General features: G+C 43.5%; 1 protein-coding gene across 4 annotated transcripts in view; it reads right to left on the minus strand.

Annotated features, from left to right (window-relative positions):
• The window catches only part of tenm3 (teneurin transmembrane protein 3), a 584,772-nt gene that overhangs the window by 9,820 nt on the left and 549,431 nt on the right, over positions 1-25,521 (minus strand). For all 4 annotated transcript variants that reach the window (XM_041186060.1, XM_041186059.1, XM_041186063.1 and 1 more), the window contains 5 exons: positions 16,262-17,136; positions 14,402-14,577; positions 9,258-9,493; positions 6,708-7,004; positions 4,788-6,399 (listed from right to left, as the gene is read on the minus strand). In XM_041186060.1, coding sequence (XP_041041994.1) covers positions 4,788-6,399; positions 6,708-7,004; positions 9,258-9,493; positions 14,402-14,577; positions 16,262-17,136 — 3,196 coding nt within the window. The remainder of the gene's footprint in view (positions 1-4,787; positions 6,400-6,707; positions 7,005-9,257; positions 9,494-14,401; positions 14,578-16,261; positions 17,137-25,521) is intronic.

Below are 25,521 nucleotides of genomic sequence, written 5' to 3' on the forward strand. Positions count from 1 at the left end.
GGAGCTGCAGAAACACCCGTCTATACCCCTCACTATTGAGTCTTCTACCACTATTGCTCTTTTTCTCTTTCTCCTCCCCCCTTGTGCAGCTGGGCTCTGGCTGCACTGCCCAGAGGAACCGTCACTCTCACCATATTCCAACACAGAAAAACAGTTCTCAAGTGAGATGTATTCTAGGGCTTTTCTGACTACCTGCCTGCCTCTCTTCTTCTGACTGGTGGTCAGCCATTCCCTCTCTGACTGCACTTCCTTAAGCTGTGGGGTGACCATGTCTAAAAACGTGCTACCCACGTAACTCTCAGCCCCGTGGATGCATTGCTGTGCCTCGAGTCGATGCTCAAGCTCTGAAACCCGGCGCTCCAACTGGTCAAACCGGTGGCAATTCCTGCCAGGGGCGTCTAAGACTTCCCAGATCCTGCAGGCCGTGCACCACACGGAATTGAGCTCCCCTGCCGTATCTTTAGCTAAAATACTCTTAACCTAGATTTAAGACACAGAAAGGTATTTAAGTTTTTTTTTTAAAAAAACCTTTCCTTAATGCAGCTTCAAAGCGGAGAAAAACAACTTACCCACTACCTACCAATTAGCTCTCTGCTTTGCACTGATGTCACTTTTGTCAGCCTTTCTGAATTCTGGCAGGGTTCCTCTTGGGGTTAGCTGCTGCTCCGACTGGCTCCACCTGCATCTCAACCCTCAGGCTTTTATTGAGAAGCTCCACTGGCGCCGTTCACCCTCAGGTTCGCACTGTTCTGGCTGTTGCTCCAACTGGATGCTCTGCCTTCCAGACTGATTTGGTTTTTCTTCTACACTCTTCTATGCAGACTCTTCTCTGCACAAAGTGATATTCCTTTGCTGAATTCTCACCTTACAAAGTATAATGTTTTAATGCTTTTTTTCCTGATGATAAAGGTGCTACATAACCCAAATACAGATTTTACATTGGTTTAATGGGAAAATCTGTAGTTTTTTCAGGAATGCAAATACAACTTTAAGTGAGCACTAACTGTACTCTGACTGATCTTGGTGTTTGTCAACTGGGGGAGTGTTAAGCCAACAATCACAGTTCCTGCTCCTGATTGCAAAGTAAAGACTGTCACCTCTGTGTAGTGCCCTGTGCATGTATGTGCTGTGTACCACAAATGCGTGTGTGTTGGAGTGTCCATGTGTACTGTGGAACATTTGCGTGCACATGCGTACAAATCTGCAGGTCCAACCTTGTTGTACTGGATTACCCCACTCCCTACTTCGAACACACCTCCAGCACTCAATATTTGAGCACACAAATAGAAGGTAGCGGCACATGGTGCAACATTCACTACAGATGGCTGCGGGTACGATGTTGATAGACAGCTAGCAGTAGTGGGACTATCACCAACCAGAGATGGCTAACTTCGGGATCAGATAGAACAAAGGAAAATAAAGTAGGTTAGTGGTAAATTGCCCATTTTCCTGGTTTTCTAATTATTTGTTATATTGTAACAAATATTGAAAACTATATTTCCAGGAGCTTATTTGTCTCAGTCTGTGTATTTTAGTTGCTTCTTATATTATTCTAACATCAGTGAAGACTATAATGGCATCTACGCTAAATTCACCAATATAATCATTCAATTCTTCCTCATCATGTGACAACTGTATCACATCACTGTGCTGTACAGATTTTGACAGTAACCATGGTGATCTGCTCCAAATAAACATGGAAGATCAAGCCCAATTTGTGGCCAACTATTTTCTCTGCACAAGATGATTTTCCTTTGCTGCATTTTCATGTATAATATAGCACATCTATCAAACAAGGTCAAATCCTGCTCCAGACTCAGGCTGCAGACTCTAATCTCAGCATCAAGCCACTGAACATGCTCCTATCTTAGTCTTCCATTTGACCTCTCAGATTCCAATCATGTAGTGAGCTCCCTGCTGCCTCACATCAGAGAAAAGAAAAATCCTCTCAAAATCTAAAAACCAAAAACAGGACTGGACTTTGTGCTAATGTAAAGATGATAGTACAAAGCTATTTTAAAATTAAATAAGGTCCATGTGGTTTCTGCAAGCTGCCTAAGAGATGTACATGGGAGAAGAAATAAGGGACGCAATTTTAGCTTTGAAGTTGAGAGACTCTGCTCCCCGCACAGAGGGCAGGTTTTTAAATCAAAGTCGGGAACCTGACACCCAGATGTATTCCAGGTCCTGAACTGCTTCGATCTTGAAACACTTTTAACAATATATAACTGCCCTAATTGGGCAGGAGGCATCTTGGGTGCTCAATCAGTGATGCAAATCTGCCCAGGAAGTGGGAGCTGCTTGCGTGGCATCAGTGGCAAAAGCAGAGAGCGGCCATGTTGAGGCCTGCCACTGCCTTACTGAAGACAGCTGCTCACCAGAGGGCCAGGAGGATAAATTATTGTTCTGGAGGTCGAACGGGCCAAATTAAGGTAATGCATACATTCTGGCTAAGATTACCTGTGAGCCCCATAAATTCTACCATCAGAAGATCTTTCCTCTGGCTTCGCAATGAACATGATAGTTTTGCACTAATGTGTACCAGCTGGTACTGGTTCGCTGAAATCAGAACTGAAAGTTGCCTTCCAGAATGCCCTGGCCGCTTAACAAGCTCCTAAAGGTACTTAATGGGCTGGGAATTGATGCCGAGTGGGCTCCTTGTTTCCTCCCTCCCGCCTTCTGCTAACCCTTTGAAAATTGGAAACTGGCTTGGAGGCACTGGGATCCTGTAGGTGAACTCCAGGACCGCCATTTTCAAAAATACCCATGCTGGGTTCTGCCCCTGCTGGAGTTTGAAAATCTGGCACAGAATGTCATTTGACGAGAGTATGGACGGCAGAGCAAGAGGTCAACACAGCCGATTCACGCTGCGCCAAGCAATCCGGGATGTTATGCTCCAAGCAAATGAAGTTCCGCACTGCAAGTGGAGTCTTGCCATTTCAGATGTTTTGTGTTTTTTTGATTATTTTCATTTCAATATTCATAAAGTACCTTTAAATGACATTCATTTGTTCTATCAATCTAATTGCTGTAAAGCCACTTGCAATGTATAATGTCAGAAAAGCCATCATAGAAGAAGCCTTCTTCTCCTAATCAGGACTACCTAAGGCCTCATTTTCGTTATTAACACTGGGAAGCAGGAGAGAAGTAAAATATAATGTTGTGATAACAGCCAAAAGTAAAATAAATCAGTGAAGAATCTCTCTCAATGGGCAGTGGATTAATGTATATAAATGTCGAACTGATTCATAAACACCAATAAAATCCCACGTTCCAATCTGAAGGATCTTAGCTGGGATGACAAGTGGTGCTGCTAAGATTGGCCTCAGCAGTTTTAGCTCAAGAAGCAAGAATCAGTCTTGGTACTCACTTCAATCAGTCAGGGTTATAGAATAGCACCCACTGGGAAATGTGTTTGTGGGCATCACAATTAGGCCCGGTTATAATTGCTTATAGTACACTAACATTCAGAGTATGGCTCACATGCAAAGTGTGGACACTGAGCATAAGCAACAATGAATTAGATTTAGGTACAGCCTTTAATGCAAAAAGACGATCCCAAGGCACTTCACAAGAACGTTATAAATAAAAATATGTCACCGAGGCACATAGGAAATTTCAGGTCAGATGGCCAAATGAGGTCAAAGAGCTGGATTTTAAGAAATGTCTTAAAGGAGGAATGTGAGGTAAAGATGCAGAGGTGTTTAAGGGAGGGTATTCTAGAGCTAAGGGCCTAGGCAGCTGAAAGCAAGGATACCGATGGTGGGCTGATTAAATAAATCAGAGATACTGGAGGCCATGGAAAGACTTGAAAGCATGGATGAAAATTTTAAAATCAAGGCATTGCTTGACCAGGTGTCAAAGCAGGTCAGTGAGTATGGGGGTGATGGGTGATGAGGACTTGATGCAAGTTAAGGCACGGTTAAACCCATTTTAAATACATAGAGCTGATTTTAATACTTTAAAATTAGATTCCACCTGTAAACAAAAACAAGGATGCCTAATGTTAATTGTGTATCAATTGGGCGTTAACTGTATTTAGTTGGTAGATATTAACTGGGGATTCAGAAAGAGCAGGCTGAAAGAGGGCTTGTTTATGTGTGTGTGTGTGTGTGTTTGTAAATGGGAGTTTGTAAGTGTGCAAAGACTAGACTTCAGTTCTCTCATTCACCAACTGGCAGCCAAGTTCTAACACCTAATTCCAAAATGAGTGCAATTTGATGGGAAGCAAACAAATGGAACAATGCCAGCACTGCCTTCAAATGGTTATGTGCACACCAAACTATGCAGTCTGTTTGTGGGAAAAGGTGCAGGCAGTTGACATATCTCTGAGCAGCAAAAGCACTTTGCTTTTTAACTCACGCTGGGTTATAAACAACAGATGATTTTTCTTTCCTCTCAAAATTCCAGCATCAAATTTTCTGCAGAAGTGTTGCCCTGTTGTATGATAAAATATCAATCAACCCCTTCTTATCACATCCTGGAAAACAATATACGCATCTGTCAACCCCCTCTCACTGTATTTATCAAACTATTTCTATCTCCAGAAACACCTTTTATTTAACCCATTTATTTCACCTGCTCCTTTGATCTTCCCATGACATTTCCTCCAGTACTTCCACGTGACAATAATTCTCCCCAACTTCCACACCCCCTCAAGGAATTTTTAACTTGTCTCTTCGACATACTGAACAATCAGCTTGGAGATATTTTGCCAACTCCTCATTCAGTAAACGTGCACTTTGACAGATTTATCCAAATTACTTGGTTTGGTTGACTTTCCTTACCTGTAATGTAATCCTTGATATTCTCAACTTTGCCCACAGGGTTGTTGTTTCTGAACATGTACAGGTTGAATGGGGCCGGGTCACTGGCAACTTTCATCCAAACGGTGATGTCAGGCGTTGTCCATCGGCCAGCCAGGATATCATAGTCCTTCTCACCAAAATGAATCAGCTTAGTTAAAGGATCATAGAGGCCGCCATGGAACCCTATCACGAGCTGAAAGTCAGGGTTGGAATCCAGGTATATTTCGCCGTAGGCGGTATATTGAATTTGCTTAATCATCAGACCATTGCTGCTGAACACGGCTAGTGGCGTGCCAGTATTGTCCGAAGCAATGTAGAACTCCTCCCCACTGCTAATCTCCATGGCAAAGACGTGGCCCTGAAGGTCATAATAGAGGGAAGTGATCTCAGAGCTGGAGTGATTATAGACGTGAGTTATTCGGTTTGGGTAGTTCAGATCAGCGTAGAAGAACTGAAGGTGCTGACCGATGCTGGTCTTGCTAGAGACACGACGTCCTAGGCCATCATAACGGTACTGTATGTTCCAGCCACCAGCCTTGCTGTAAACTCTAGTCAAAAGCCCCTTGGAATTGTATTCAAAAATGTCACCCCCGCGCTGATGCAGGAAGCCATCTTCGTCCAGCCTGTACTGGACATCACCTAAGCGAGTGATTCGGTCTCGTAGGTCGTAGCGGAGAGGGGTCAGGCGGGCACTGCTACCTGGGTTTAGCAAATGCAAGTTGCCGTTCAAATCGTAGTTGTATCGCCACATGATTTTGTCATTCAAGTAGACGGTTTGTAGCTGCCCGTCAACATCATACTCATAGCCATATTTGGTGGTGTTGGCAAAGGGGCCAATCTTCATCTCTCGCTTTGTAACTCGCCCCATGTTGTCGTACTGAATGGTGATCCAGTACATCAGCGACCGGAATATTTCGTACTGGATCTCCTTGATTCGCCCGTGTGCATCGAAATGTTTGGTGTAGGTCATCACGGCTGTTGAAATGATCTGGTTGATGTCATAGTAGATCACGCCAAATTTCCCAAACTGCTCAAATTTGCCTGATATGTCATCGAATTGATACAGATCAATCGGCAAAGGGGTCTCGTTGATCACAGCTTGCATACTGGTCACCCGGAAGTTGTTGTCATAGCTGTAATCAAAGCGAGCGTTCACCATTCCGTCTTCGCTGAAACGGAAGATCTGCCTGTCGATCAGAGGGCCAATTTGCCGGTATCTGATGGTGCAGATAAAGCCCTCGCTCTGCAGGTTCACCGTCTTGAGCACCCCGGCGGTCTCATCATAGGTGAAGCTGACGCGCGTGCTGTCATACAGGAGCTCGGACAGCTTAGACATCCGCCTGTACTTGTAGAGCACGCGCCGGCCTGTTCCCAGGTAAGCTGTCTGCAAGAGCAGTCCTTCCTCACTGTAGTCCACAATCATGGAGGCGTTGCTTTCCGGAGGGTTATAAATGTTACGGTAATAGCCAATGGAGCGAATGGTCTGCATGGTGTGACGGGCAACACTGGGCATCGTGACTGCAGACAGACGATCCAGTAAGTCATACTCAAAAATGTACTGCCGCTGGCTGTGGAGAAGTAGCACCATGGACTGTAAAATAGAACAGAATATAATTGCATACTTAGGAATGAAAATGCAAATTAGATGACAGAAGAAATTAACACTCCAAATGATGATGCATTTGTTTAATTAAGTCATCCTTGACCTACAAGTCTTTAGCAAAGCTCGGCATAATCTACTTGTACGTATAAATTTGAAGCTTCAGATTATTAGTTCCATCTACATAATGTACAACTACGCCATGCCAGGCTATGCTTCATTTTGTGTCAGACACAGTTAAGAGAAACGGTATGCGATCAAACTCTTCTGCGTACAGTAGGTACTCCCTTGTTCCTCACCTTGTCGAGGTACGTGTAACTCCAGGTTTTTCCGTCATTCAGTACACGGGACACAATTCTCCCCTGGGTATCGTACTCAATTCTTTCCCCCAGCGGGCCCCGCTGAATACCAGAGATTTGGCCGGTAGAGGAATAAGTGATGTTGACAGCTGTTAGCCGGCTGCTGGGTAGCCAGAGAGTGGGGTGGCCTGACTGATCGTAGAGGATCCTCAGCTGAAATTTACGGTGATCATCATAGATCCTCTCTGTCCGAGTTGTTCGATCAAAGTCAATGGAGAGGAGGTTCCTGCCGTTCACCTTAGGTAAAAACACCCGGAACAAATCAATTAGGAGCATTCATGTTCCCACCCCGTTATTGCTTTTCAGACAAACTAGCTGTTTTCTAAAGGGTACTCAGAGTGATTGATCCTTCCTTGGTGCAAAGTACTTGACAAAATTCTTGATGTAAATGAAGAGCAAGTTTAACTGCCTTTCAATATGTTAAAAGACAGCTTGGCTTCTGTTCAAGCCTGATTCACATTAACTGCTGCAAGTTCACATTATTAGTAAAACATTTATTAGCAAAACATCTGAGATTGTCCACTTTCAAGTCTTCCCAAGACACCAACCTGCCTGAGCTCCGTTAATGACTGTAGGGTTTGTTCATTTTCGAAAAAGAAGCAAGGCTTGATCCATTACCCACTATAATTCACAAAAAATAAGGATGTGCCAGTGCATGGGGTAACCATAGCAGTACCTTGCCAAGCATAACCATGAACCAACCCATGGAAGTCCATGGTTGCCAGCGCCCTCTTAGGGCATGGCACCTGAAGAGAGAGAGAGCTGGTCAGTGACAATCCTAATGATTTGCTGGTGGTAGGCATTGCTGGGGGGACAGGGTGTGCAATTGATCAATGATAGTTTCACTATAATGTCGAAGTGATGTTAGTGAAACACCACAAATGGAAGAATGATGTTGGGCAATCACTACCTCACTTTAGTGATGTGACGCCAGTGACTTAGAATGCCATTATAATTCAGCTACCAAGGTCCTAAGCTTTGGAATTCATTCATTAAACCTCTCTGACTGTCTTTCCACCTTTAAGATGCTCCCTAAAAACTAACTCTTTGTCAAGTTTTTGATCATCTGCCCGAACATCTCCTTACACGGTTTGGTTTCAAGCTTTCATTTTATGATGCTTATGTGAAATGCCTTGTGACAATTTACTACACTGAAGGCACTATATAAGCACAAGTTGCTTCTGTGATGTTGATCAGTGAAAATGTCGCTATAATGAGAAGAGGTTGGGGGTGCTCGAGGTTAGTCAGTCACAATACTCCAACATTAAAGAGTTGTTGGTGTTCATCCCTTGTTCTCTCGATGTTGATGCCCGTGAGTGACGCTTCCAGTGTAACATGCATCAAAATGTATAGCACTGTTTAATATAACTATTACAACTAATACAGGTGCCAGTTTTGAAAACTGTCATTGCCTTGACCTTCAAGCAAAGCTTGTATAAAGGGTTCCACAGGATGGACCCACTGAATGGTGCTTGTTAAAATTCAACCTGTACTGGTTGTTAAAAATCAACCAACAAATACTCAATTACACAAAAATCTTTTTTGAGGTACGGTTTGCTCACTACCATCTTGCTCAAGTAGCCATATTCATGCAGGATCTGAGACAAGTGTCACAACTAAACCCGGCTCTTTTCTCAGCCAAAAGTCACACATACGTAATCCTGGCAGAGCTCATTGGTAAAGATCAGGAATTGTCTCCACAGCAATTTGTACAAAAAAGACTAGCATTTATGTGGTGCCTTTCATGGCCTCAGGACATCCAAAAGTGCTTTACAGCTAATGAAGTACTTCTGAAGCATAGTCATTATTGTTAGGCAGGAGTTGCATCAGCCAATTTGTACACAGCAAGATCCCACAAATAGCAATCTAATAATAACCAAATAATCTGTTTTTGTGATGTTGATTAGGGCTGCAAATACAAACCAGGTCAACTCTCTGGCTCTTCTTCAATATAGTATCATTGTACCTTTTCCAGCCATCTGAGAGAGAAGGCTTGTCTTTGGTTTAACTTGACAGCACAGCACACCTTCAGTATTGCACTGGAGTGCCAACCTAGATTCTTGTGCTCATGTCCTGGGGTAGGACTTGAACCTACAACCATCTAACTTAGAAGCCAAGAATGCTACTAACTAAGCCACAGGTGAGACAAAGAGTTTTCCACACCCAGTGGATCACTTGAACGTAACGAACATTGGGAAACCAGGTAAGGGAGTGCACATTCTTAAGGGGGCCCTCCCTCTTCTTTAGTAATTTAAATTAATGGTTGAAACATTGGATTGGTTTTGACTGGCGTTGTGTTCCTCCTTGCTCAATTTCCCAATCTTTCCTAGGTGCAGGATATCCAATAGCCTAGGCACAGGAACAGAAAAATGCGCCCTGCAATGTGATTCAGTGAGTTTACAACAAGCAGACTTTTCAATTGTTAGTGTCAAACCGGTTTAAAGGAAACAAAGGTAACAGTTAATGATTCATTAACAGAAGGCTTTTTACCCTCAGTTTGCGCCCAAAGATACTGATCTTTCCTCTGGTTTGTTCCTTTCTGAACCGCCACTCCACCAGGTTCAGACTGTTTTCCACAGGGAGCGTGATGTTGCGCCTGGCTATGATTGGATTCACTGTGCCAGCCAAGATATGGGGCTCTGTCTGGAAGTTAGTATCCATGCCATTGGCATACATTACCCGGAGGGAGCTATCATAACCAACCTGGTAGCTGTTTCTCAACTGATCTAAAATACAATAGAAAATTAATATTAATCAAAATGCAATGTACATCTAAACATTAATATTCATAAAGTAATAACACTGCAGATTTAAAAGGTGCACCTGCCACAAGCCTAAATTTTCATTTCTAAAGCATCATAATTCTTAAAGAATACAGCTGAGAAATGATTATTGGTGATGTTATCACTTAATGCCTCCATTGAAGCAACGGGATAGAAGTGCATTAAATATTTATGTAATTTCTATTCTTACATTTTGCTGCCTCAATGTAAAACGACACTACACCGTGTGCAGTTTGAGTCTGGCTCCTACTCTATCAAATCCATCATGTGAATCCACTATAATTATTTTAGAAACACAATGGCTATTTTCTTATAGATACACATTTGCAAGTCTAACTGGAATCTCGTTGGCCCTTTAATATTTGTCGTGTTTCAATACGATGAAAAGACTCAATCTTCAGAAACAGAATAACAGAGAAAAGACCAACATGAACTCACAAGACAAAATGCACTGGTTGGAAAACTGGTTGGAAATACATTTCAGGATCAGAGTGTCTCATACTGCACCTGGAGCTGCTGAATTCATCATCATTACTCTCAATATGAAAACTGCAAAATAGTCAAAAGGTGTTTTTTGATGCATCTCGTTATTAAAAAAAAAAATACTTCTGCCAGTGTAGGTTCTTCCTTCCCCTTCCCATCTCACCAGTGAGCAAATAACGAGCCAGAGAGAGAGAGAGAACATACGGCCATGCTTGAATCCTCAGTTTCCCTATGGTTGAGCTGGTGTGACTGATACCATTTTATAGCTGCCTTAGTATTGTAACAATTGCCTGATCACACCGCTCCTGCTTGACCGACATTCAAAAGAAGGTTGCGATGTCAGGAGGGTTTGTACCAAGCTGTTCAGGGTATGAACTTCACTGTAACCTGAAGAACGAGTGAATGAGAGGGGCTTGGGGGCGGGGAGGGGGGTGATGAGGGGGGGAGGTGGTTGTAGTTCCACTGGGCTCCATTAACACTAACATTAAATTCCTGCGTGGGCATTTAAAAAAAGTTGTTGATTCATTTTTGACAGGTTAATGACTTTGTTAAAAAGCATGCACAGAGATTTCAATTTTAACCCCTAAACTCCAGGGTTTGCTCTTTACTCATTTAGAATATGCTCAGCAGTGCTTTACTCTCCTCAATATCTCTTCCACCCTCTGCAATTTATTCCTTCAGTGCTTTGCTGGTAACAGGTCAGAGGGTGGGAAGGCCTTGGGAACCACATGATTTTCTAAAGATGCATATAAAGAAGCTCATTGACTTGAAGCTGGGTAACCAGGAGCTGATGTAAGGCTTTTAATTTATGCATGTCCACATCGGACTTCGGTTCCGTTTTTAGCAAACTATAGCTAGTCCCTGGACTGATAGTGAGTCCACTTGGGTATCTTCAGACATGATATTGCACATTCTGGTTTCCTTCTTGCCAAGTGCAGCCATTCTTTGAGGGAGATCCAACTGCTTACAACCTATACAACAATCAGCACACCGAGTTCAGCGTGACTTAATATATCTCATTGGTGCTAGTGCATCAGATATAACAATGGTGCTACCTGTGACTCAACTGTATTAATAATATGTGGAATAACACTACTTTTTCCATAGAGTAACTCTAAAACTCAGCCAAAAATATAATGATAAAAAAGAGTTCTTCAGACATTAATTAAAGGTGGGCATTTCTTATACTTTATTCATAGAGTCATAGAGGTCTACAGCACAGAAAAAGGTGCTTCGGCCCATCGAGTCTGCACTGGTCAAACAAGTACCTAACTATTCTAATCCCGTTTTCCAGCACTAGGCCCATAGCCTTGTACGTCATGGCATCACAAGTGCACATCCAAATACTTCTTAAATGTTATGAGGGTTTCTGGCCCTACCACTACTTCAGGCAGTGAGTTCCAGGCTCCCATCACCCTCGGGTGAAAAAATTCTTCCTCACATCCCCTCTAAACCTCCTGTTCCTTACCTTAAATCTATGCCCCTGGTTATTGATCCCTCCATCAAGAGGAAAAATTCCTTCCTGTCGACCCTATCTATGCCCCTCATAATTTTATATACCTCACTCATGTCCTCCTTCAATCTCCTCTGCTCCAGGGAAAATAACCCCAGTCTATCCAAAACAAAAACAGAATTACCTGGAAAAACTCAGCAGGTCTGGCAGCATTGGCGGAGAAGAACAAAGTTGACGTTTCGATTCCTCATGACCCTTCAACAGAACTGAATAAAAATAGGTCCTATTTCCCCAACACCATTTCCCTACTAATACTAATTTTTTTTCAGTTCCTCCCTCTCACTAAACCCTGTGTTCCCCAACATTTCTGGTATGTTATTTGTGTCCTCCTTTGTGAAGGCAGAACCAAAGTATGTATTTAGTTGGTCAGCCATTTCTTTGTTCCCCATTATAAATTCCCCTGTTTCTGACTGTAAGGGACCTACATTTGTCTTCACCAATCTTTTTCTCTTCACTTTTTTAGTCAGTTTTTATGTTCCCTGCAAGCTTACTCTCATACTCTATTTTCCCCTTCTTAATAAATCCCTTGGTCCTCCTTTGCTGAATTCTAAACTGCTCCCAATCCTCAGGTCTGTTGTTTTTTCTGGCCAATTTGTATGTCTCTTCCTTGCATCTAATACTATCTCTAATTTCCCTTGTAAGCCATGGTTTGGCCACCTTTCCTGTTTTACTTTTGCGCCAAACAGGAATAAACAATTGCTGCAGTTCACCCATGCACTCACCCAATGTTGGCTTCTCTCAGGAAATTAAGTTCTGCTTTAAAAAACTGTAGCAGGTTCATAATGATCATGTCTCTGCATTGCATTTCAGAGAGTGATCCACCGCTACAAAAATACTTTCTGGATCTAACCTAATTTAGCCTACAGATTTTATAGGCATAGCCTTTAGCCCTACCATACCTATCTATTTCAAATAACCTATATTACTGCATCCTATCCTATTCTGAGCTATCTCTCCTGGCATAACCAGTCCTGTAAAATTTACCTTCAAAATTGTGCACAAATTGATCCGTGTGCACCAACTCTTGACAGCAACCTTAACCCATCCTATCCCTACCATTGCTTCCAACTTCTTCAATATAGTGTCATTGGAACTTTTCCAGCCACCCGAGGGGGAAGGCTTGTCTTTGGTTTAACTTGACAGCACAGCACACCCTCAGTATTGCACTGTTGCTCTAGAACACTATTTCAATTCATATTTGTCAAAGGTTTTGAATCCAGCTTACTGTAATTTACTGTAATCCTGTAATTTACTTCCTAAAACCTACCCATCTTAGTACATCTCTCTGCGTCTTCAAAAACGTTCCCAGGACCTACTCTTTGACTACACATCTCCCCAAATTTCCTCTTAGCTCTTGCTGAGTGACTCTCAGTGATGACTTGCTATGTTAACGGTGCCGTGAGAACAGAAGTTATTATAATCCTGTTCGGGTCGCTAAGATACAAGGGAAATATTCAAGCTCTGGTGACAGTTTAGAGAAGAATCACAAGACAGGTTTTCTACTTTTGAAAGGCTGAGTTGTAAAAAGAGACTGGAGAGACTTGGGATTTTCAGCCTTGTTGGGGAAGTGGCTCATAAAGGCAACTTTTAAAAATTTACTCTTTCACAGGATGTGGGCATCGCTGGCAAGGCCAGCATTTATTGCCCATCTCTAATTACCCTTAAGCCGAGTGGCGTACCACACCATTTCAGAGAAGAATCAAAAATCAACCACATTGCTGTGGATCTGGAGTCACATGTAGGCCAGATCAGGTAAAGATGGCAGATTTCCTCCTTAAAAGACATTCGTGAACCAGATGGGATTTTACAAAAATCAGTGATAGCTACAGTCAACATTACAGAGACATGCTTTACAATTCCTGATTATTAATTGAATTTAAATTTCACCAGCTGCCTTGGTGGGATTTGAACCCTCACCACCAGTGCATTAAGCCTAGGCCTCCAGATTACTAGTGCAGTGACATTACCACTACACCATCATCTCCACATGGCTAATAAAAAAAAGTGCTAGCAAATGAAAGGTAAATTTGAGGAAGTGGATGGTATAGTGGATTAGACACTGTCATTGTCATTCTAACTCTAACAACTGGGCTCAAATCCAACCCAGACTGAAGGGATGAAAGGTTCCTGTTTACTGGCAGATATACACATTCTAAGACATGAATTTGGGTGTCTCAATTCAGTTCCCATTAGCATTGGGCCCACAGCACAAATTTGCCCCTCATTCAAGAGTAATTGACTATCTCACTCAAACAATTGATAGTGCTTATCTGCAATTATGGAATAATCACACCCTCCCTATCTGGCTGAGGAGGTGGGTTTTGAGAATCAGAAACAAAATATTGATCGTTCCTGATTTTTGAAACATCTGTTGCTGTGCTTGTCTGTTGCCAAAGAGTTTCTGCTTATGTGTCACGGACAGGAAATTGCACACGGTTCTCCCAATCTCCCATAATAACTTCGGGAGAAGGCTGATGGAACCCCCCCCCCAATCCTGCCCGCTCCACCTTACCACCACCCCAACAACCCGGAGAAATGAAGGAGACAACAACTTTCGGCTATCTATGATGTTTCTCTGGGGAAAGCTGCTGAAAGTGCGAGCAGAGATACTGCGAGACATCTGAAACTTGACCCCCTCCCCACCACAGAAAAATCGCACAGCCGCTATCTAAATTCTCCACATGTCACCTAGAAATTCTGCCCTGACTTGAACACTGATATGTTCCTTTCAGCAATGAAACAAAAATGCCTGCCCAATGAGCCTTGTGGTTTGGAGCATTAATTGCAAACATTGTGGGCCTGAGTATGAGTTTGGTGCAACGATGGCAGCAGTGTGCTGAGTACCACTAAAGTACCTTGGACAAGGGTGTAGAAGGCATCCACTGAAGAAAGGTTGGTGGTGATGGTGACATCATCCTCCCTGTTGGACGTTTCAATATTCACAGTTATCGCCTTCTCCATCTCCCCATGGAGATTCGAGACCACACCAGTGGGAAATGTGACATTCGTCAGTCGGCCTTCACTGTCATAGCTGAAGAAAGCAATTTAAAGAGTGGCCTTTTTAACAGGAGACTGAAGGATTTATTTTCCAAACACTTACCCTTTAAGGCAACTGGCCTTCCTGAAAAATAATAACATTCTCTTTCACTTTTACCAATAAAATGTAATGCTGAACCTCAAGAAGCAAATTCTGATATATTTTTCAAAGACAGGAGCCCTTTTTAGAATCACCTCTCACAGAAATTCCCTTATATAACACTCCATGTGCAGAACATTTCCACTGACTGACCTAGAATTTCAGTTAAGATCAGTCCAACAGAGCATGTACAATCTATCCTGTCATGGAATCTTCCTGATTTCTTTAACCTCCTGAGGGAGGTGAATAACCACAGGCAACACATCCAAGAAGATCAAACCAAAAATTCTCTCTGACCTTGAATGCAACTGAGTGAAAAACTCAAGTTGACACAGCTCAGCCTGTTCCACTGTAATAACGTAGAGGGGTGATGGCGGGGGGGGGGGGGGGTGAAATTGGACAGAGTGTACAAACCACTTTCACCTGTCCTGCACTTCTGCCAAAGAGAAATTTCGCCATCAATCTCTCTGCAGACTGAAAAGGGCTGGGACATGATGGGCGGAATTTTGGCAGCCCGCCAAAGGTAGGAACGGAGGGTGGTGAGCCTGGAATTTCCCGCTGCTGGCTGGAATGCCAACATGGTCTTGTATCTGGACCATTCTTAAAGAGGCCAGGTCGGGGGTGCCGCGGGCAAATCCGCTACCCGTCGGTAAGCCAACTGAGGCTGCTAAGGGTCCCACTTTCCATTAGGCAGTTGGTCCCCTGTGGTGGCTGAAACATGGCCAGTGAGAGGAGGGTTCCCTCAAACCCTGCTGCCAATACAGAAGAACGGTCACCCCTGTTGCCTTCTCTCTCCCTTAACTTCAAATGGCAGGCAGCAACTTTCTCATTACCGGAGGGCCTCCTATTGGTCCCTCCTGTGTTCAGGAGCCTGCCCACAATCCTTAATAGGGTGGCAAGCGCATCCTCTGGCCTTTAGTTGACCAATTCCAACAAAAGTCGCATTGGATGTGTATTACGGGAACAGGGAGGGAAAGCCTCTGGTGTTTATAAGTGCTGCTGTAAAGGGGACGGAAGATGTTGTTCGGAGGGCATGGAATAGAACTCAACTCCCTGTGGTTGAAGTCTGATGATGCTCAAGCCAGGACCACTTATGCTTGTCGGTTTGTGATTTGCCATCGAGTAAAGGTGGAATATTGGGATCTGATGAGTGTAGAAGTGGAAAACTGTCCACACTCACACATAAGGAAAGGGCAAGGAATTGGATGTCTACCTATTGTCTGTTCCAGCAAATGCCTCCACTTTCAGGAGGGTAAGAGTTAGAATGGGGGGGGCGGGGGGGGGGTCGCGAAAGGAGCAAAACACCACTGTGGGTGTACCTATACCACATGGACTGCAGCAGTTCAAGAAGGCAGCTCGCTGCCACCTTCTCGAGAGCAATTAGGGATGGGCAACAAATGCTGGCCCAGCCAGCAAAGCTCACATCCCAAAAATGAACAAGAATGAATAAAAAAAAGAGGCAGTGAAAACTCAAACAGAAGTCAACATCAAAATCTACAAAAGACAGTTTTATGAACTAAAAATAATTTCATACTCTACTTTTTTGTTCAGCTTTACTAGAAGATAAGGAGACTCTTACTCAAAGAAAGTTGTCCAGCCAGTCTTGTCGCTTTTTGTTGCCAAGAGGCCACTGTAGCTGTGGTAGGTGAGTAAAACCAGCTCTTGACCCTGGGCTGTCATGCCCTTCAATCCTCCATTGGTGCCAATAGTCAGCCAGATCACTTGGTTGTCTGGAGACACAATTCGCACTGGCATGCGGTTGGGATCCCTTCGGATCCGCAGGGTGTTTCCATTGTTGTCTGTCACAGCTGTGATGTCATTTTCGTTGCTGTAGCTGAAGTTGTAGAGGTAGTCGTTTGTGATCAGGCTCTTGGTATACAGGTGTGTGCCATTGACGTCAAAGATGTATAGCTCCTGCTCTGAAGGTGATGCCACCTTGTACAAATTCACAGACGTCAACACTGGCTTGTTCTTGGAGGCCGCTCGGATCCGAATGTTGCCCATGTCAGCAATGTACAGTGTGCCGTCAGGAGAGACAGCCAGTGAGGATGGGGAGTTGAGCTTGGCATCTTTGGCATAGCCATCGCCGGTCTGGTAACAGTCGCAGTTGACATCATTCTTGCAGTCGCAGTCCGAGGGTGCGCCGGCGAGGAGTGAGATCTCTCCGTCGGTGGTTACCTGCCTCACGCGGTTTATTTTCTTTTCATCGGTTTCTGCGATGTAGAGGACACCGCTGTAGGACACCGAGATGGCGCTGGCTGATTCGAGCGCCGTGTGAACTGCTTGTTTCCCTAGTGTGTACTCGACGCCTGGTACCTGGCAGTGCATGGGCCGACCGGCTGCAATGCGCACCTGGTGATTCTCTGTGATCTGCAGCACAATGTTGTTGTCCAGCACATAGAGGGAGTTATCCATCGGGTTGATAGCGAGATCTGTTGGCCACTCCAAGCGGACCTGACATTAGAGACACACTTGTTTTTAAGATTGCAAATGTCACCGAAAGGGTCAAATTTCCTCCCAAGTATCAACATCACCAGTATATATTAATGAAGTTCCCTGTGTTCCTCATGAAAGGATGAGGCTGTTCTTTCAGCAAGTTTATCATTTTGTTACAGGAAATTTTCACCCGTATGGCTGCACAGAGAAACTAAAGGCATTGTTACATCAAGAAGCCCTATGTCCCTCTGCCTCTCCAATACATTCCCCTCCTCTCCTGAGGCACAGGCCCATGCTGTGTTTGGTTTTAAGGGTCCCAAAAGCACTCCATTATTTTGCTTGGGAGACCATTACGGGTCATAGGCGCAGAAAGGGAATATGAGCAGCAGTGTTGCAAACCCTGAGTCATGGACAATGTCATGGTACTGCTTTTTTCAATTCAATGTGTATGATTTGCGAGAAAGGAAGAAAGAGAGAAAGAAAAATGTTCTCTCGCCTTCTCCTTTCCAACTTGGAAAATCAAGCACTAAACCAACAATGCAAAGTTAGCAAATTTTTAAACAGCACCGTAAGTGATGAAAGATGCATCACAGCCATGCCCAATCCTCTCGCCTCTAATGTTCACAATGTGCAACAGAGGTCAGTAGACAGTGTAGGTTTATTTTAACTGCAGTAGAATGACTGATTTTACTTAGTACATCTTGATCTAGCAATTAAAGTTCTGAATGAATCTGAGCATGTACTGGTAAACCCAGTGCATTTTATTGATTTTCACAATAAATTTTCCTTCAATGCACATGCAGACAAGATAGTAAGTGCAGCAAAACCATAAAAAGAACTCATTTACCTTCTGTAATTTATGATGTACAGCAACTTGACGCATTGTACTGTTCTCTGAGGAAAAGCATAAACTTGCATCTATCATAGGGTCTAAGTGACGCTTTTGGAGGCTCTGGTTACAGCCTGGCACGAAACAACTTAAAGAAAAATTGTCCCAATATTTTGCACTATTTTGTATTTGACGGGGGGAGAAACAAAAGGCTGAAATTGTGCAACATTGGAACCAAATGCACCCTAGAATTTGTCTCACAATCCTCTCTATGCTATTTTAATAAGTGCAGTTTGATGCACCTGTTAACACACCAAAGAAGTTTTGAATGGACCTTAATGTACATTTTATTGATGTTACGCAGCATAATTTCAACCAGCATGGAGGTGAGAGGTCTGGCAAGGCATTGCCATGGTGGGGCAGTATTAAAAAGGCTAAGTGAAAATCCTCTCTTTGTGGATTGCAGCACTGGGATTTGGGCAGAGCTGGGGGGACGGGGTTGCCAGTGGGGGGATGTTGGGGGCGGTGGGTTTCATAACCCAACCTCCACTCAGTAAGTTGCCATGTCCTGATGTGAACAATGATAGAAATCTACAACCATTGACTGGGATGGTTAGGAAAGTCTCAACCACTGTTTAGCATGAGCCCATTATCAAGTATTAATTCAGCAGTAAGCTCCCCATCTGCATTCATTTTAAAGTTCTGAATACCTCTTATTTGCCCTATATTGCATCCTATGTTCTCCCCAGGTGACAGCTCCAACACTGTAGGAATTTGAGGCAAAAATAGAGAAAGAAGAAGGAGAAGAAACATAGAAAGTGGAAAAAATAATAAGAGAGCGAAACAACTGAAGCAGGGAGACAAAGAAAGGAAGAAGAGAAACAAAAGTGGAGCAATGGGAGATGCAAGTGAGGGAAGAGGAAGGGAAATGTGAAGGAATGGAGAAGGAGGAGAAGAAAGTGAGGGAGGAGAGGTAGAAGTGACAGTGTCATGGAGGCAGGTTCAACTGAAGCATCGAAAGGGAACTAGGCTGTTATCCAAAAATGAAGAATGTGCAGGGTTATGGGAAGAAGGTAGGAGAATGGTACTAGGTGAGGTGCTCATTTCATGAGACGGTGAAGACACGATGGGCCCAATGGCCTCCTCCTGCACTGTAACAATTCTGTGATTCTGTGAAGTGAGAGGAAGCATGAAATAGAAGTGATGGAGAGGAAGATTTTGTTTTATGGACACCAGAGCAGCAAGTGCCTTTGGCTAAATCTTTTGCATGAGGCCAGCCCAAAACATTTGAGAGCCCCTAAATCTGACAGTCTTGTCATGAATGACAATTGGTTTGAGGGACCTCTGAGTGAAAGCAAGAATATTCACGTGGCCAAGCTTCTAATATCTACAAAGCTGAGAGATCAGAAAGGGATTGTGCGCACAAAACCAAATCTGGATTTGATTTTCACTTTTTTACTTAATAGAGTAGGATGATCCTCTTCTAGTACAAGTCGAAGAGAAATTGTTGAACAAGTCAAATGTATGACAGAAGTTACACTGATTTACCAGAAGGTGGGGCTACAGCTTTACATTTGAGAACAAACGGGAAGCAGAAAATGGACTGGAAGAGACAGGACAGAGATAGGGATTTTTCATGCCCGCCGGCATCAGGTGTGTTCAGTGGCATGAGCAGACAATGTGGCAAGAAGGCTAAAAATCAGTTACAAGTGAAACCGGTCTGTGATCGACTGCTCCGCCCGCTGATGGTGGGCCGCGTTTCCCTGCCATCGGATATCGGGACACTCATTGTAATACATCAGCATATCATTATAAGGCCAGCCCACTGGAGTCATCGCCCCTGCCCCCCCACTGGTTTGTCCGCTCATATCTGCAGGAAACACAGCAGCATATATAAGGCATGTACTTGGCGGGCTGCACTTTGTTCGGGACTTCAAGGTCAACACTCTCAGCTGTCAGCGCCAGGCTTCACAGACAGCACCACATCACTTTTAGGGGGACTCACAGGTAGGTCCCAACTAACAAATCAGCTTTTCCATGGCTGCAGGGCAAGGTCTCATTTGAGGAATGGGGAGAACTGGCCTCAGCCAAGGGAAAATAATGTTATTCATAGCTGGTTCTACACTATGCCCTAGGGTGTGTGGGGGCACATGCTGATCTGTGCAAGTGATCTTAATATGTTGAGGGCTAAGGAGGTAGTTTCCAGAGGAGATGAAGTCAGATGGACATGAGGATATGTGTGAAAGAATGGGTGGTGATGTCCCTTAAGCTGGCAGTGAGTGAGATGCCAGTGAATGTGTATTGGGCTTGAGTGTGTGAGTTTAGAGCACTGAGACGATTGCCATACCCTGGCTGCACAGATGAGATCATTCATCCTCTATCTGCATTGGATGGCCAACCACTTCTGTGCAACACTAGCACTGATCACCAGTGCCATCACCTACCAAGCTGGAGTGGTAATGTTGCTGCCCTTCCTGTGGCCAGAGAGGGGGTAGAGGACATCATAGCGGGTCACCATGGTGTCCAAAAGGCGGTGAGGGCTGCAGTCTTCTTGCCTTTTGGGGCCATGTCTTCTGTGCTGCAGTCCTAGGCTGGAAGCACTGAGCGTTGCTGTACTTTAAATGTGATGCCTGGCGTGATGAAGCAGTGAGGTGACGGCGTGGCAGGCGAATTGGAGCATGCCCACCATGGAAACGGTGTGTTTCCCAGGAATGCATAATTAATGCGGCAGGTTTGGCATGAAAAGGTGCAAAAAGCTGCTTTTGCAGCTGGTGAGTAAAGCGTCGTTTTACCCGCTTGCTACTGCACTCAGTGCAAATCTGGGGTGATTCCTCCCAGAGAGTTTAACAGTATCAATATATCAACGAATAAGGTCTGTGCAAAAAATTGTGCTTGAAAAAAACAATTAAAGATTTCATCTGAATGCATAAAGCATTTGTAATAAGATAGATGAACTGGCGGCAAAATAAAGATAAATGGGTTTGATCAAATCACCATCACAAAGACATGGTTCTAAGGTGACCAAGGTGAAATAAATATTCCAGGGTATGCAACATTTTGAAAGGGTGGGCAGAATGGAAAAAGAGGAGTAGCCCTGATGGTAAAGGATGACATAAGGGAGGTAATAAGAAAGGATCTTGGCTCAGTAAATCGGGAAATAGAATCAGTATGGGTGGAGATTAGGGATAACAACAGTCAGAAAACAGTGGGAGTAGTTTATATGCCTCCTAACAGCAGTTATATGGACTGAGCATTAAGGAAGAAACAATCGGAGCTTGTAACAAGGGCAATGTAATAATCATGGAATTTAATATTCACATCGTCAGGACAAATCTAATTGGCAAAGGTTGTCCGAAAGTTGAGTTTGTAGAATGCTTTTGCTCCAGTTTCCAGGAACAAAAGGTTGTAGAACCAACAATGAATAACATTATGATAAAAGCAAAAAACTGCAGATGCTGGAAATCTGAAACAAAAACAAAAATTGCTGTAAAAACCCAGCAGGTCTGACAGCATCTGTGGAGAGGGATACAGTTAACATTTCGAGTCCGATTGACTCGTCATCAGAACTAAAGAGAAATAGAAATGAGGTGAAATATAAGCTGTTACACTATTTTAGGTCTAGTATTGTGTAATGAGGCAGGATTAATTAATAACCTCATAGTAAAAAGATTTTCTGGAAGAAAGTAATGGAATTCCCAAGTAAGTTTGAAAGCAACCATACTTGAGCCCAAAACAGGAATTGAAACCTTAAACAAAGCCAACTTCATAGATATGAAGGGAGAGCTGGCTAAGATTGATGGGGCAAATTGAAGGTACAGCGGGAAGCAAACATTGGAAAATATTGAAAGAAATGACTCTAAATTTTCAAAAAATACAACCCATATCAAAACTAAAACTCACCTGTGTCTTACTTGGTAAGTTAAGCAGAGATTTAGATTAAAAGAAAAGGCTTATAGTGTTATGAAGAATCATAGTAAACCTGGGCATTGGGACAGTTTTAGAAGCCAGCAGAAGGTGACCAAAAGGTTGATAAAAAGGAAGAAAAAATGGAATATGACAGGAAACCAACCAGGAATATAAAAATAGATTGCAAGAGCTTTTACAAGTTTATAAAAAAAGGAGAGTTGCCAAGGTAAACATTGGTCTCTTTGATACAGAGATAGGAGGAATTATCATGAGAAATGAGAAAATGGCAGAGGCATTCAACAAATAGTTTGTGCCTATCTTCACAAGACACAGATTTCATACTACAAATAAAGGGTAGCCAAGGGGCTAATGAGAGTGAGGAATCTAAAGCAATTAACGTCAGCAGAGAAAAAGTGCTGGAGAAACTTAAGTGACTAATTGCTGAAAAATGTCCAGGACCTGATGGCCTACCTCCCAATGTTCTAAAAGAGGTCGAAGCAGAGATACTGGGCAAAATATAGCCCTCAATGGGCGGGTGGGCCCCACCGGCTCGGTGGTGGGCGGGCAGCCAAACTCTGCCGCCGAAACAGGCCCCGCTGCCATTTTGAGTGGGCGGGCCAAATTAAGGCCCGCCCAGCGGGCTGCCCAATGGGAAACGCTATGCACCTCCTGTGCGAAGGGGGGGAGGGATTCCCCAACTGTCAAAGTGCGCTCTTTCACACATGCGGGTGAAAGAGCGCACTGCTCCCTGAGACTAAGTGCTGTCTCAGGGAGATTGGTGAAAGTTTAAAAAACATCAGAAATAGCAAAATAAAAAAAATTATTAACATGTCCCCCTCATGTGACAATGATTAAAGATTTTTTAAACAGATATGAAACCTCATCCCACCAGTGGATGAGGTTTCATGTTTTTTTTCCTTACCGCTGGCGCTCCTGGTCTGCCAGCCAGCCTTAAGGTTGGATGGGCAGGTCATTTAATTAGCTTAATTATCCTGTCAATGACCTCAATTGGCCATTGACAGGTCGGTGGGCAGACAGCTGATCTTGCTGTCTGCTCGCCTTCCTGAATATTTAAATGGGGTGGGATGACGTCGGGGGTTCCTCCCGACATCATCCTGTGCCATTTTCCTGTTGGCGAGCAGGCCCCACCCCCAACTTGCCGACGGAAAAATTCTGGCCAATGGTTTCACTGGTTATGATTTTCCAAAATTTCCTAGATTCCTGAATAGTCCCAGTGGATTGGAAGTTAGCAAATGTAATTGCTATTCAAGAAAGGAAGGAGACAGAAAACAGGGGACTCCCTTCAGTTAGCCTGGCATCAGTCATCTGAAAAATGCTGGAATCTATTATTAAGGAAGTCTTAATAATGGGCTTAGAAAATCAGTGTGATCAGACAGAGTCGACATGGATTTATGAAAGTGAAATCATGGTTGACAAATTTATTATAGTTTTTTGAGGATGCATCTAATAGGGTCAATAAAGGGGAATCAGTATAATACTACGCTTGGATTTCCAAAAGGCTTTTGATAAGGTGCCATGCAAAAGATTAATTGGCAAGATAAGGGCTCATAGAGTTGGGAATCAGCATGGTTAGAGGATTGGTTAATTTGAGAGGAAGCAGAGAATAAAGATAAATGCGGTATTTTCAAGTTGGCACACTGGAACTAGTACAGTGCCACAAAGATCAGTGCTGGGGCCTCAGCTATTTACAATCTATATTGATGACTTAGACAAAGAGACCGAGAGTAATGTATCTAAGTTTTCTGACAATACAAAGCTAGGTGGGAATGCAAGCTGTGAGGAGGTCACAAAGAAGCTGCAAAGAAATATTGAGCGGGCAAAATGTGGGGAAATATGAGGTTATTGTCTTTCGTGGTAAGAATAAAAAGCAGGATGTTTTTAAAAGGTGTACAAGTTATAAATGTTGATGTTCAGAGAGATTTGGGTGTAATTGTACAGGGAACACAGAAAGTTCAGATGTGGGTACAACAAGCAATTAGGAAGGCAAATTGTCTATCGACCTGTATTGCTGCTGAGTATTTCTAGCATTTTCTGTTTTTATTTCAGAATTTCAGCACTTTGCTTTTACTTTGCTTATGTGCTGTGTTATTTACACTGACTAATTCAAATTATCCAACAAAATTGAATTTTGTTCAATGCCAAAGACTTTTGAGATATCGTATATTCTGAAATCGGTAGGGATTTCAACTTCCATAGAATGCCAAATTAGTCACAAATTAAGGGATTATTTCATTATTCACTTAAAGCTATCTGTATTTAGAGGTTTGCTTGCATTTCTTGTTTTCTTCAACGGACCAATTTTGCAGATTACAATTGAATCATAGGGCAGAATTTTCCCCCCGTCGGAGTAGGCGGGGGGGGGGGAAGTTCGTGGAAGCGCGCCTCCCATCGCTGCCATTTTACATGGGTGGGCCAATTAAGGCCCACCCAGTGTGACATCTGCTTGGAAGTGCTATGCGCTCCCTGTGCAGGCAGGGGGCGATCCTTAAACCTGAGCGTGTTCTCTTTCGCACATGCACACGAAACAGTGCACTCATCTTCCTGAGGGAGATCGGCTGCACATTGAAAAATATTAAAAATAGAAAAAAATAAATTCCCTGACATGTCCCCACTCATGTGACGGTGTCACATGAGTTGGGACATGTCCATAACTTTTAAAAACACTTCAATTAAATTTTTAAAAACCTACACGAAACCTCATCCCGCCCGTTTCATACTTTTTCTAATACCTGCCGGGGCTCCTGGCCTGCTCGCCAACCTTAAGGTTGGACGGGCAGGTCCATTAATTACTTTAATGACTTTAATCGGCCATTGACAGGTCGGCGGGTGCACAGCTGATTTTGCTGAGCCCCCACCTTCCTGAAAATTGAAATGGGGCGGGGTGACGTTCTGCCCGACATCATCCCGCCTCATTTTACGAGTCAACAAGCAGGCCCCACCCCCCCGGCGGGAAAATCCTGGCCATATTCTGCTCCTGTTTTTAAAATATCTCTGAATACTATAAAGATACTGCCGTATTTCCAGGAGTATGGGTGCAATGGCTTATTTACAACATGTGATACACTAACTCCTACTACACATGTTGTGAGAGCTCTCTGGAAGGTAACTTAAACAGTCATTCCAGTCCATTTCACTTTAGATTCAGTTGGTTGCTTTCTCATGTCTGAGGAACACTGGGTCAGGGTGAAGGAGACAATTTTAGCTCTGGGCTGACTGATTGGTGGAGAACACCGACAACGTGCCCATTTCAGCAGTGAAGAGATCGGCATCATTTTGTGGCCTGGGCCTCATTTAAATAGAACCAGCGAACTAAAGGCACAAGGTGGGCAGCTTGTTGGAGTCAGATGGTGCAGCAGGTGAGGAGAGGCAGAGAGTGCAGTGGTAAAACCTAAGTAATTTTTTGGAGCCTGGAACATCATTCGTCCTCTTCCTGGCCCCACAAAAATAATTGAAAACTATTTTCCAGGACCTCGTCAACTCTATTGCTGGATGGAGAGTGAATGCCACACACCTGAGTCAGTTCAATTCTATGGAGGGAGGAGTCCCATGTATGTCTAAGTTGAATATTTTTTCTTATTTGTTCATGGATTGTGGGGGTTGCTGACTAGACCAACATTTATTATTATCATTTATTTATTTATTATTGC

Source organism: Carcharodon carcharias, chromosome 4 (assembly GCF_017639515.1).
Source record: "Carcharodon carcharias isolate sCarCar2 chromosome 4, sCarCar2.pri, whole genome shotgun sequence".
Classification (NCBI taxonomy): Eukaryota; Metazoa; Chordata; class Chondrichthyes; order Lamniformes; family Lamnidae; genus Carcharodon; species Carcharodon carcharias.